Genomic DNA, 13,742 nt, shown 5'->3' with positions numbered 1-13,742 from the left:
TAACAACGCAGGTCACAGACAATTCTTCTCCAAATTACAGATTGTGTCATCCTTTTTTAGACCTCATGTGTGAGTTGTTTTTAACACTTTGGCCAACCCAACTTCCCGAGCGAGTTCCTGTGTGAGAACCCTTTTCAATCTTGCTTATCTTGGACTCCCACCCGCGGTCTCTGATTACTTAATACCATAAGTGTGCGTGTGGTGTGCCTGCCTTTTCCCAGAAATCGCCAGATGTTTCCCACTCATGTTTTTAGCCTATACTTGTCCTGTTTGGCGCCAGTGCCGGTCACAATGACACGGCGCATAGAACAGAACATGACATGACCTGTCTATTTGACCCTACACTGCAAAAACGCGAAATCTTACCAAGAATAGTTGTCTTATTTCAAGTCAAAAATGTCTTATTTCTAGTCAAAATATCTCATTACACTTAAAATAAGACATGATCACCTCAGAAGTGAATTGTTTTTAGACAATTTTCACTTGTTTCAAGTGAAAATTCACGTGAAACAAGTGAAAATTTGCTTGTTTCATTGGCAAAAATTGCCAGTGGAAAAAGTGAAAATTCACTTGAAATAAGTGAAAAATAGCTAGAAACAAGAAACTAATTTTGCCAATGAAAAAAGGAAATTTTCACTTGAAACAAGAGACAATTGTCTAAAAACAAGTTACTTCTGAGGTGATCATGTCTTATTTTAAGTGTAATGAGATATTTTGACTAGTAATAAGACATTTTTGGACTTGAAATAAGACGAATAATCTTGGTAAGATTTTGAGTTTTTGCAGTGTATCGCTCTCCTACACGTCCTGCTGAAGTGCCCTGCAGCAAGACACCAAGCCCCGACCCGCTCAGCAGCTGCAGGAGTCGTGAGAGTGTTCTCTCTAAGGCGAAATGTTTTTAGCTCTCCATCGTCTCTGCTGTCCTTGAATCATGGCGGGTGAGGATGCATCAACCGCAGGTGAAGACGCGAGGCATACCTGCAGGTCGCGGACCCCTCTGTCGGTGAACGTCAGCACGAAGACCACCGCCTGCCCGCCCACGTACAGCGTGTTGGTGCCCTCCTGGTGGTACATGCTGATGTAGTTCTCCGGCTTCACAAAGTGGAACCTCGGCGGCTCTGTGGGGGTCAGACCAAAACGGATTACAGGGGTGAGCTCCTTTTAAACACACTGGCTTTTCTTCGCATGCACCATTTGTCATCAGAACACACGGCGTGTCCTTGAGGCCCGATAAACAAGTGGAATCCATTTCCCACCTCAAAAGACGTTTGCCAAGCCTCAGTTTATGTTGTTTTACCTTGGTGTGTGGAATACGTTGCCCCCGTGTGATAAAAACAAGATATGCAACAGAGGTTTCTGTCCAAGCAGAAACTTACAGCTGATTATCTGTCACCTACGGGAGATTCTGCTCCCGAAAAACAAGGTAAACGTTATTCTTGAAGAGATTACGGATTAAACTCCTCGTCACGAAACGTCACAGGACATGAGTCGAACAATCATTGACCTTCATCTATGCACATTTTATACGCCTATGCACACAGTTTTTTGCACATTGTTTTTTGCACACTGTTGTACCTAGATCTCTAGTGTGTTGTACTTGGATCTTATTCTTTATTTTTTATTTATTTAATCTTGTAATCTGTGGATACTGCTGAAAAACTGCGAATTTCCTTCGGGATGAATAAAGTATCTATCTATCTGAGTCATGTGAGGTAAAAATCCTGTGGCCACAAAAGCAATGTCGTATAAAAGCAATGCAGCACTGGAGGCCTCGAGGTGTGTTACAGTAAATAATGTCATGACTGCTCCAATAGCGCCACTGGTGGTCACAAAATACACTGGGTACCTTTAATTTTTTTTTTTTTTTTTTAATATTCCTGCTATGAAAAGTGTCCTTTGGTAATAATTATAATTTGATGAATGAACTGAACTGAATTAAATTGACCTCTAAGAAAGAGGGAAAAAAAAGAACATGGAGAGCAGGGACCCATGACGAATGTAAAAATATATTTATTTAGCTCCCTAATGAAGGCCTACTTCAAGTCCCAGTTTCTCAGCCTTTCACGTCTTTATATGTTGTGCTTTTTGAAACACTAGAGCCCACTGAATGTATTTTTGCATATTTGATGACTCACTTGTAATATCCAAAGACATAATAACAACCTGCATTTACAGAGCACTTCTAAGAGCACGGTTAAAAAGATGGCTGAAAGGATAAAAAAAAAAAATAAAATAAAATAAAATAAAATACGCCGAACGGCAAAAGCAATAACAAAACAAAGTTGAAATATAAAAGCAAAGGGAACAGTAATAACACGGAGGTCAGAAACAATAACAAAAGGTCGCCGCATAAAAGAAACTCTGTAAAATTGAGTTTTAAGAAGTTATTTAAAAGATGATCCAGATTTAGCAGCCTAAGCTCCTCGGGCAGGTCGGCCCATGGTCCGGCAGCAGCGATGGCAGCGAGCCGACCACCTCTGGTTTTTAATCTACATTTACTCTGCAGCCGACAGGGATCTGCTGCTGCAGGACCTCAGGCTATATGAATTGGTTTCACTTACCAACACATTGAATCTGATGTAACTGCCCTTTGTGGCGTTAGATTAGATTGAGAGGCTACATAGAAACATGGCTTGGATTTCAGAGGAGAGCAAAAACATCACCAGAGTAATCATGAGGCTAAAATGCATCACATATGTTTGGTCAAATTAGAAACAAAAGTCCTTTAGACATTAGAATAAACCGCAAATGTGCAAATACTGAGGATTAGATATGAACTGCTGGTATGAGAGCCAAAAAAAAAAAAAAAAAAAAAACAGGCTAAAGCACAAGACTGTATATGGGAATAAACTACCCATTCATCCCAGAATTGTAAGCAAAATCATCCAAATTAATGGAAAAAAAGAAAAGAAAAACAGGACCGTAGGTGGATTCCGTAGTATTTTGCATGAGACCCACTTCAGAATTCAATATGCAATTTGTTCCTGCAATCATGTGTAATTTTAGATGTTCCCAGACACTGTTTTATTCGGTGTGTGGCAGATTCACGAGGCTTGAGTAAAAAAAAAAAAAAAAAAAAAGCTGATGTAATATAATCATATATTAGTGGTGACAGATTTGCAACAATTTTCTTGTCCTCATCTCTAAAAAAAAAAAAAAAAAGACATCATGTCTGACAGCAAAAGTGTGGTGGAGCTTTGACAGTCACGGATGCAGGTTGCTAGCCAACGAGCGTTGCGTTTCCATGGTAACAGCATCCTCTCTGGCCGGTGGGAACTCGCTAAATCTTGTGGGTAGTGTAGTGCGGTGTCTCTGAGAGAACTTGGGAGTGAAATGTGATTTCTTAACGGGGTCGACATCACAACGGCTCTGACTTCTTCTGCAGAAAAATAAACGGTTGTTTTATTATCTGATCGCTCTTGTTGTACGTTTTACATCAGTGACACGTTACGGCTGCTAATGAAACTCGAATTTACTTCCAGAAACAGAAAGATGAAACAGAAACACGTCTGTCCCTGCCTAATTTCCCTTGAACGAGACACTGAACTTTGACTTTCTCTGCATCTGCCACATTTTGTCCCAGCTGAGAAATGCATACGTCTTCATTTCCAAAATGGATGGAAAAAAAAAAAAAAAACAAGCTCCTGCTTCCACGTGCCTCTGAAACAGCTGAGAAAACCTGCTGTGAACCCTATTTATGGTAATAGCTCTCTTCTGTACCTGAACAAAGGCTTCTGGATATAGAGAGACAAAGTAATAGCAAGTCATTTTCTTTTTTTTTTTTTTCTTTTTTTTTGATGAGGCTGAGGCTCTTTTCAAGCTCTGCTGTGATTTGATGCAGGAGAGGAGAAGCAAGCCAGTTGCTATTTTCATTTATACAGAAGCTCTGGCTACAAAGCAGGAGATGTAGGTGGACCTGAAAGACCTGCAATAAAAAAAAATAAAAAATAAAAAATGCCAAGAAATTCAAATGAAACTGGCAGGTTCGGCGGAGCGTTTGTATTGATGTGTTGGGGCCGCGCTCTGAGAGGAGAAGGTCAGCTGCAACACAGCGGCTGAACTTTGGGAAAATGTTCTGATATTTGGGATGTAACGCTCGGCCAGCGATGGAGCTCGCGCTTTCTCCGTCTGCCCTTCTGTTTGACTCTCTTTCGCTTCCCTTAACTCTCTTTTCTTATATTCTCTGCATTTCTGATCCGTTTCTTCATCTATGTCTGTCCTTCTGTCTCTCTTTCTTCTTCTCTCGCTCTTATCTTTCTCTTCTCCCTTCTCTTGAGTGTAAGCACAAGCACAAAGGCAGCTCTCTCTCTCTCTCTCTCTTTCTTTCTCTCTCTCTCTCAGTTCACTTCAATTCAAATAGGTTTTATTCGCAAGAGGCACAAACACACTCACTGTCAAAGCATATGAACTGCAAAGGCAGATTCAAAAGATGGTGACAAAAGAGGCAAAAAGTAGTTCTCAAAGCGATTAATAGATCGTATCGCCAAATAATCGATCAAATAATTTATTCAATGACAAATGTTTTTTTTAGGTTTTCATCACCTCTGTCCTTGAATTATGACAGGTAAAGATGTATATAGCTCTTGCATGTGTCCTTCTGCAAAAATAAGTTGGATTTTGTCATTCTGGGGAAGAGTTTTTTTTTTTTTTTTTTTTTTTTAAAAAAAGCTACAGTGGATTTTAGGAAAGTATGACTCTTGAATGAGTTCCCAGAGGACGCCTGTGTGTGTGTGTGTGTGTCTCTCTCTCTCAGACACAGGCACACACACAGTACACACACATCGGTGCCACAGGACTGGAGAGAACCTCCACCAGCTGCACTGATTCCCCCGAACCCGCAGCAACACAACCAAAAATCTCAATCAGAACCTTAAAATGTCCTCACTGTGGAGGATGAGCCTCATTTTTTCAGCCTGGCGAGGACATCTGGGGCCTCATAGTGCAGGAATGCAACACACACACACACACACACACACACACACACACACACACACACACACACATACAGTATGCACACAGGCTTCCGGCGCTGTTCGTGGTGCTGAAACAGCGCCAGATCCTCGCCAAGGTTGTACTTCGGGGCTCAAAACTGCGGCCGGGATCGATCCCGCCCCCCCGGGTGTTTCCGCCGCCGCTCTCCATCTGAACATTGTGTGTCGGTGCCTTCAGGTTGGAGCGTCTGCGGGCAATTGCATAACAACAAGTTTGATTGATATGACGGGCACGTCCGGGCCGTCTTGTCCATTTTGTATTGCTCATCTGCGGGGAGGGATAGTGCATCTTAACACGACACGCACACACAGCCCCGTCTCTATTGATTGTGAATACATCAGAGGACTGTGCGAGGTGTAAAAGGCGTGAGTGGAATAGATAACTGGGCTTCGGCTCGGCTCAGCATGGAATTTTCCATTCATTTCTCTCTCTCTCTCTCTCTCTCTCTCTCTCTCTCTCTCTCTCGGTGTATATATATGTATTTATGTGTATTATGGTGGCCGCTGCTTGAGCCTGCTCCTCTCTTCGAGCTGCTCCTCTGCTGCAGCACTAAGCTGCCCGTCAGCTCATGCACAGCACCTGCATTGCAGCTCTTTAGGCAGAGAGAGCTACAGTGTGTCGACCTCCAAACAGACATTTTTCACCATCATGATGCTTTCAGCGGTGGCAGGCGGGTGTTTGAAGGGTACAGGCTCACAGTGGTGGGTGCTCACAGGCGCCATGTTCCCTCGAAAAGGTACAGGAGAGATCGTTTTTTTTTTTTTTTTTTTTTTTTTTGTGCGCGCTGTTGACCTTTATACTGCACATCTCTATCTGTAGGACTTATAGTGTCTCTGCAGCGCCTGGAGGTGAGGAGCCTAAGTCACAGCAGATAGAGGGGACAAAAACCAATTAGAGGCTTGGTGCCTTAATTGGTAAACAACTGGGGGGGATGTTGCGTTTCAGTGACGAGAAACCAGCGCAATACAGCAGAGATAAATCAACGCACAAGTTAGAAAAAGCAGAAAAGACAGAAAGTGAATCTAACAGACCCACAACTTGGACACATGAAAATGCCTCGATGTGTTTACACAGACATGAGAAGTGCTGATTTCTACAAATTTTAAACATGAAATCAGCTGGAAAAACTAAGAATAATATTAATAATACTAGACTGCCGACACTCCAGCTGGGTGTGCGTCTAGTAAATGTGCAGATGAGGCACCAGCGGGTGAGTTTTGCTCTAAAAGCTCATCGTGTTAAAGACAGTGGACATGTGTGCAGGGCCTAAAGAGGGTGCGCGTAATTTACTACTTGGGCGATGGGGGGAGGGCGGTGTTTTAACAGATCAATCCAGAGGTAACATCACATCACCAGTATGGCTTTATCCGTGCAGTTTGCTGCAGCTTGTTCAGTGCTGCCCCGGCCGTAGAGGTGTGAGACAAGGACAAAACAACATAAATAAAGCCTGCTGACCATTATAAATAAATACATTTATAACAGTAACTGCCCACATCAGCTCAGGATTATAAACTCGCACTGTGTTCATTCAGTCACCCATCCATCCATCCATTCACTCATTCATATGCAACCACTAATAAAACAAGGACCAAGGCGCGCAATATTACTGAATGACTTGTGCTGAACGCAGACAATATCCAGAAAATACAGAGATGCCTACCGTGCACAACAAATTTCAGCCGAGGTGACTTTCCAGCGAAAACCGTGGCAAGAAGCGACAGCAGGATGAAGTAATTCATCATTGGTGTATGGCCGCTTTGTACAATTATTCAGTCAAAGGAAACGCTCTCCAAAAATCCTCCTTCCTGCAGCCGCCTATATGGTTTCTCTCCGATTTGCGTCCCAGATCGGTGCAAACTGACTACTGGTCCCAGTCCAGTCCTATCTTGTCTGTCTGCTTTGCCGACAGTCCAGTTTGGAGAAGTCGGGGTATCAGGCTCCACCTCGGAAACAAAAGGAAAAGGGGGGAGTGTATCAAGGGCGCAAAAAAGAAAAGTGGGCTTGCAAAAATCGCCTGCAAACGGAGACTTTGACTGCACGAAAAGACGAATAACCGGCAGAAAGCGACACTGTGTATTGTTGTGGAAATTTTGGAAACAGTTAAAGGCATGTAGGATTACACGTCATACCTGTTGCTGATAGGGAACCAAGAAAAAAAAAAAACGATTTTCACAGATTTCCTCATTTGACACCATTAAAATGCCAGTGCGTCTTGTGAGTTTCCACAGTGATGATACAGGCTCAAATAATTTGGCTTTTTTTTTTTTTTTTTTTTTTTTTTTTGCAACGCCCAGTTAATGTCGAACAGGCTCCAGCTCTCAGATTTCAGATTGCTAATGTTGTTTTAATCAGGTCCCACTGCGCACAGCGTCTTCCCGTGCAAATACATTGATTCCCTCTGATTTCACCCGATTCGCCAGGGCAGGCAACCTATAAGCCTTTGCTGCGAAGACACAAGCAGAGAGCCATTTTGTTCATCTGTCACTGCTTGCATATAAGTCATCACACCAACAGCAAATAATGACATTACCCTGCCAACTGCCTCTACTGTACCACCTAATCAATATCTGTCAGTGGTCCCTTGGGTGCCCCAAAAAGGATGAATCAGCGTTATGGCTCTGCTGTGCTTGCATCTTTACAGTTAATTGACTTAAATTGGAAAAAATGCATCAGTATAGCCAAGCAAATGGCAAATGCTTATCAGTGGGAAAAAGGATGTTTCCATGCTAATGGGTTTGCTCCCTGTGTTGTGTTTAAGGCTTCATCCACACACAAAAAAGCACATAGCAGAGTCATTTGGGCTTCTGTGAAAGACAAACTTGGGGGTGGGGAGGGGGTGGGGCAGCTACTGTTGTTTTAAATGGTAAAGAGGAGAAAGGACAAATACATATTCCTGTATGTCCCGATTTAGAAGCAGGCCAAACGCTGTTGGGTCCTCGGGGAAACCTATTAAAATCTCCACAGTCGACTCATGCATGGGAGACAATCCAGATGTAACCTGAGTGCAGGCTTAAATTGTGGGGTTTCATGTGAAACCTGGTGCAGACCAGCTGGTTGCCCTTTTCAGGGCCCAGGCAGGACTCACTTGGTCCAACACCAGTGAGTTCACAGAGGAGCGGACCCAGCGGGGAGCCGTGGAAGCCCCTCTGTGATCCTTCACATCACTGTGAGGCAGATTGGAGTTTAGCTATAGAAATATTTCACAGAGCTGCTTAGGAGGCAGAAATAATCTCATTGGCTGAGTTAAACCTCAACGTACGAGGTCATCGAACCACAGCTGAGAGGCAGTGAAGGAACTCTGCTCTGATAGATTATAAAAACTGAAGATAGAAATGGCAGCGGGTCACTTTTCATTCATTTATTTTGTTTAACTAGCCTATATAGACAGCTATAGGTGAGCATGGTCAGTTTGAAGTTATTGCTCAGGTTGCTTAGTACGGCTGAAATGTAATTTGTCAGTTTGCAGCAAGCACATTAGGATTTATATTAGCTGGCCTCGCCATAATTGAACGTTTATGTAGTTGGACTTTTATTAAGTTTCTTATAATTAGAACCGTAATTGAACTTAACAGACATAATTGAACTCAGTGGGCTTTGGAAATAAAATGTCCTAAATGCACTTTAGGTTATGCTGACATCCATTACCACTCTGCATTTTTTATTTATAAGGGTTATTACTGTGCAGGTCATTTCTTAACTGCACCTCTATGCTGTTTTTTTTTTTTTTTTTTTTTTTTTCACCTTGTTCATTTTTAATGCAGGTGCACACTACATTGTTTACCTATTTGCATATGTGTTTTTACTATTATTATTATCACTATTTATGTATTTATTGTACTGGACAAGCGTTTTTATTGATTACAGTTTGCATGTGTGCTGTGCTGCTGCTTACCTGTCTACTATGATTTGTGTGTGTGTGTTTGTGTGTGTGTGTGTGTGTGTGTGTGTGTGTGCTGATGTTGAGCTATGCTGAGCTGCAAAACAAATTACAAATCATGTGTTTCCTTGACTCCACCCACTGAGGTTGGACTCAACCAATGAGATTATTTTCTGCCTCCAGATAAATATTTGCATTTAAAATTCCAGTCTTCCATGTGGTAAATGTTGGCTATTGGACAAATGTTTGAAACAGCTTGAGCACGCAGTTGGTCATTCGTCTGCAGGTTTCCGCTCCAACCAAATAAAACAGGAACTCATTTCGCCGATTGGCTCCTCCTCTCTGGTTGGAAACATGTTAATTATTGAAAGCAGCTGCTGGCGTCATTGGTTGGAATGGAAATCCTCCAGAGAGCCTTGATTTAGGAGAGGAATGAGGGGAAGACGATGACTTAATGTGTTAATTTACACAAGGAGACTGAGCATTTTGTCCTTTCAAATATCCCTCTGGGACACACACACACACATGCGTATATATATATATATATATATATATATATATATATATATATATATATATATGTATGTATATATATATATATATATATATATATATACACACCCTAGGTCACCTTCAGTGCAGCACCTCTGCAGCAGTTTGGGTATCAGTGCCTTGCTAAGGGCACTGAGGCAGCATTAGTGGCCAGTATAGTTTCCAGTCACCCCTCAGAGGTCACAACCGGTGGCAGGAGTTGAACCAACAACCTTCCAGGTGCTGGTCACGCTCCCTGCCTGTCTGCGGGTCGACCTGCACCTGCCGTCACCTTGCAGAAGTTCAGCTCATTTTCGTTTTGTTCAGCTGCACGGTGGAAACAGTGATGAAGTGCCGTGCTAATGAACAAAGGAAGAAGAGGTGCGATTTGTGCAGGTGAGACAGTAAGAAGAAAAAAGAGGAAGCTCATGAACATCTCATCTCAACACAAATAAAAAGCGGTGAAAAAAAAAAAAGTCAAGGTGATGAGCACAGTCACAACTGGATTGGACTGTCAGAACCTGAATGAGAACAGAATGGTACAACAAAAATTCACAAAAAACATTCACAAGACAAATAAAATAGATGGAAATTAAAATGAGAGGAAGCGGGCGTGAGAGCGAGAGGATGGGAGAACATGTGTGTGTGTGTGTGTGTGTGTGTGCATGTGTGTGTGTGTGCGTGCCAGCGTACTAGGAGACAAGGAGTAATTGTACAGAACGGATAACTAAATCATTTTTATGAACATCACCAAATTTCCATTCTCCACCCTCTAATCCAATCACGTTAAAGCAGCACAAGCCTCGCTGCCTGTTGTGTAGTAACAAAACACTCACAGATAATTAATGCAAATTAGAATATGCTTCCTAACTATAATGAATGACAGAGACACCGTCAAATGATGGGCTTTTAGCACCACTTGCTGGTGAATACCAATATGAAGCCGTGGCCACAGGATCACAGGGAGGGTGGCTGAAAGCAATACTTTGTGTGAGACCATAAATGTGTGCGGTTTGTTAAATATAGAGATATCTTTTTTAGTCTAGTTTAGTTTAGAGCAGCTCACAGGGACTAAATGCGGACGCGATGTGATAAATAAGATGCAGCGACAAAAATGCAGCTGCAAGATGTGCAGGTGTGATAAAAACCTTAAACATATCTCAGCATAAAACATAAAAGTTAACATAGATGAAACCAGAGCTCACTTTTTTCCACACTTGAAGATATAAATGCTCTTTTTTTTTTTTTTTTTTTACTTTATTGATTTGCATTTGAGTTTGGTGGGACTGTGAGTTGAACAGAAAAGGTTCTTATGAAGTTGGATCAGGGATTTTTGTGAACATTTTTGTGTCATTATGTAGAGACGTTCCCCCTTTTTTCTGTCATTCAAGCCGAGAAAAAGCCCTCTTTCTCAGTCGTCTAAAAAAAGCACTTACCCCTCGTCACCATCTCCACGGTGAATCAGATCCTTTCACTTCTGCTCGTTTTAATTGGCTGCAAAAAAAAAAGTCTTTTCTGTTCCTCTTCCTAACAAGGCTGCAGTGACGACCGCCTCCGTCAAGTCCATCCAAGACCAGGGTCATTAGTGTTTTTTATCAGGATCTACTGATGGATGACACAAAGTCAAGACAAGAGCAAGACCAGAACAAACCAAGGCCAGGGTCAAGACCCAGTCAAGGAATCATAAAAAAAAAAAAAAAAAAAAAAAAAAAAAAGCCCATGCACATCAAAGGTGGAACTAATTGCTTTCACTGATGTCGCTGTAATTCAGTAAATTTTTCGTGCATTTAAAAAAATTTTAAAGTCAAGTTTAAGTGTACTTTCACTTAAGTAAAGTTTTTACTTGAGCTACTTTGACCTTTACTACATTTGAAATCACATCCATTACAAGGGAATCAAATGATCAGGGACAGACTGTGGAACCTTTCACAATAAAAGCTCAGCCAGCAAAGATGAGAGGAGGAACCTGCTTCTGCTTCGTCGCTTTTCACTTTTTGTCTTTTTTCCAAATTTCACAATAAAAGCTAGACAATAAAAAACTGCAGTGAAGACTCAGCTGGCAAAATTTTGGAGTACGTGTGGATGATGAGAACCATGTAGACTCAACCATCACTTTATGAAGTTATTCCGCATGTGTCAGTTGAGTCTACAGGGTCCTCACCTCATTTTGGGCGTAATCCCCCTTTAAAAGCATGTAGTTTGTAGCGTGTTCTCTCCTCCTTTTCTAACTGCATGGAAAAGATCCCAGCTAACACAGTTACTGTTTGGAAAAAGGAGCTCAGTCACTTTTACTGCCAGGACATTTGAAATGAGACATTTTGTATTTTACTGCAGTAGATGTTCACTGCACTACTTCTACTTCTACTGCAGTCAAATACCAGCAGAGTGACAGTACTTCTACTCCTACTGAAGTCAGATACCAGCAGAGGAACAGTAAAATAGTCAAATATCTGCAGAGTAATGGTGCAGGGATTTTAAAAATGAACAGAAATCCTCGTCTACCTGCAGGAGTTATGTACCAAATTCATTTTATTTGTTATTCAAACTAACAAGTAAATGGGAAATGACTAATCAGCACTTGACATCAGTGGACTATTACATGAACAGGTCAAACCTCTGTCTGTTTGCTGTTCTCTGGACAAATAAACCACTCATCAAAAATAACTCTAGACAGTAGAAAAAAGATCAAATCCACATCCACCTGTGCCCAAGTCTGATTCAAAGAGGAACGAGAGGTCACGGGACGTCCGAGATGTCTTAAAGGCGCCCTCGAGACCGGACCTGGACTCGACCCGTGCCTCTCATCTCTTTACGCTGCGTTTGTTCCCGGCACTTTGCTCTTACACGCTGATTCTGTGATCACAGGAGCGTTGTCGGGGGGCAGAGTGTTGCCGACAGTGGCTCTTTGCTGTCCTCGCCATTGGCTGCTTGTAATTTTGGTGATCTAGGGATTAAAGCTTAGCTGACCCTCGGTTAGGAGCGTTGGCCAAATGCCTTGAATGTGAATGCAAAATGTATTCTTCATGGTAAAGCGCTGATCTTTTTTTACTTTAAAAGCACAACAGGAGTCCAAAACTAACCTAAGAGCAGATGTGATGAGTCCATAATGTTCTGAGTGGTGTGTGCTTGCCAGTCATTGGGAGGAGTGGCTTATAAACACCACTTTAATCTGCCCCTTGGCTTTCTGTCCAATGGGAGCAAATAGTTGTATTAAAATAGATAATATGACAGGCCAAGCTGGGCCTGAGGATAGCACCCGCCAGACAGACCTATATAACAGATTGAGACATGCAGAGGTAATCCAAAAGGGTTTAAATCTCTGCTCATACACGTGATTATCAGTTTTTTTTTTTTTTTTTTTTTTTTTTTTTTCTGGGTTATTCTGGGCAACCGCATGAGAGGAGCAAAATGAGTTGCCATCTTTTGAACCCACTCAGAGCAATTCAAGCCTCTAAACTGTACTGGGGAATAGCAGTGGATTCATAGGTTAACTCTTGGCTTAGCACATTTTTCTGGTTTTAATGGAAACCAAGCAGGTCACTTACCATAGAATGAAATGCAGCAGGGGAGACAGTAAAAGCTGGTAAATTCTTTGTGAGGTCTGATCTTTTAAACCGGCAGAGGTGCCATGTGGTTGCAGGAGAGAGGGTCTTAACTTCTCCACTGTCTGTCAGCCGACATAATCCTTCATAATTCAGAAAATAAAGAAACGTACAGTACATAAACTACCTGCCGACTGCATCTCTGTCATCTTGCAGAGCCGCAGCAAGGCCACTTTCCTGCTCACGCTGAAAACAAAAAGTCTTTGCAACGGATTAAGTGCTTTAGTTATGCAAGAAAAGATAGTCGTCTCTTGCCAAATTCCTAACAATAGCCAAAGAGGCATTTCAAATAAAGCCAGAGGAAGATCCACTGCGTGATTGGTTTTACCGTGATTGGATCTGAGTGAGTTTGTTTTTTTGTTAAATTTGGTAATAAGCCAAAAGACGTTACATAAAAGAATTCAAAGCAATGCATAGACACAAGACAGGTTTAAATATAGCCATTTAATAATGTAAAATGAAAAAAAAAAAAAAAAAAAAACATTATATCTTATAAACAAGATAGCAAAATAACAAACAAAAACTGAAAGTATTGTGTACATAATATACATCTTTTTTTTTTCCTGGCATTACAAATTATTGTTTTGTGCGTGCTGGATCTACACAGTTAAGTTTATATAGAACAAGAGTGGCGTATTTGAGTGACACTAATCCCCAGAACTAGATAAAGCGACAGAATAAACCCAGCGGACAGAAACGTCCTTGACCTATATTTGATATTTACAAGATGATAATGATTA

General features: G+C 41.6%; 1 protein-coding gene across 1 annotated transcript in view; it reads right to left on the bottom strand.

Moving 5' to 3' along the window:
* LOC115373584 (semaphorin-7A) overlaps positions 1-6,851 on the bottom strand; it is a 36,884-nt gene extending 30,033 nt beyond the window's left edge. The window contains exons 1-2 of the mRNA XM_030072069.1: positions 6,653-6,851; positions 979-1,118 (exon numbers count right to left, since the gene is read on the bottom strand). Coding sequence (XP_029927929.1) covers positions 979-1,118; positions 6,653-6,734 — 222 coding nt within the window. The 5' untranslated portion in view covers positions 6,735-6,851. The remainder of the gene's footprint in view (positions 1-978; positions 1,119-6,652) is intronic.
* Positions 6,852-13,742: the final 6,891 nt, after the last annotated feature.

This window comes from Myripristis murdjan, chromosome 16 (genome assembly GCF_902150065.1).
Source record: "Myripristis murdjan chromosome 16, fMyrMur1.1, whole genome shotgun sequence".
In the NCBI taxonomy this organism is placed as follows: domain Eukaryota; kingdom Metazoa; phylum Chordata; class Actinopteri; order Holocentriformes; family Holocentridae; genus Myripristis; species Myripristis murdjan.
Note: the sequence above shows the minus strand (reverse complement) of the source record. Positions and strands in the feature narration are given on the sequence as shown.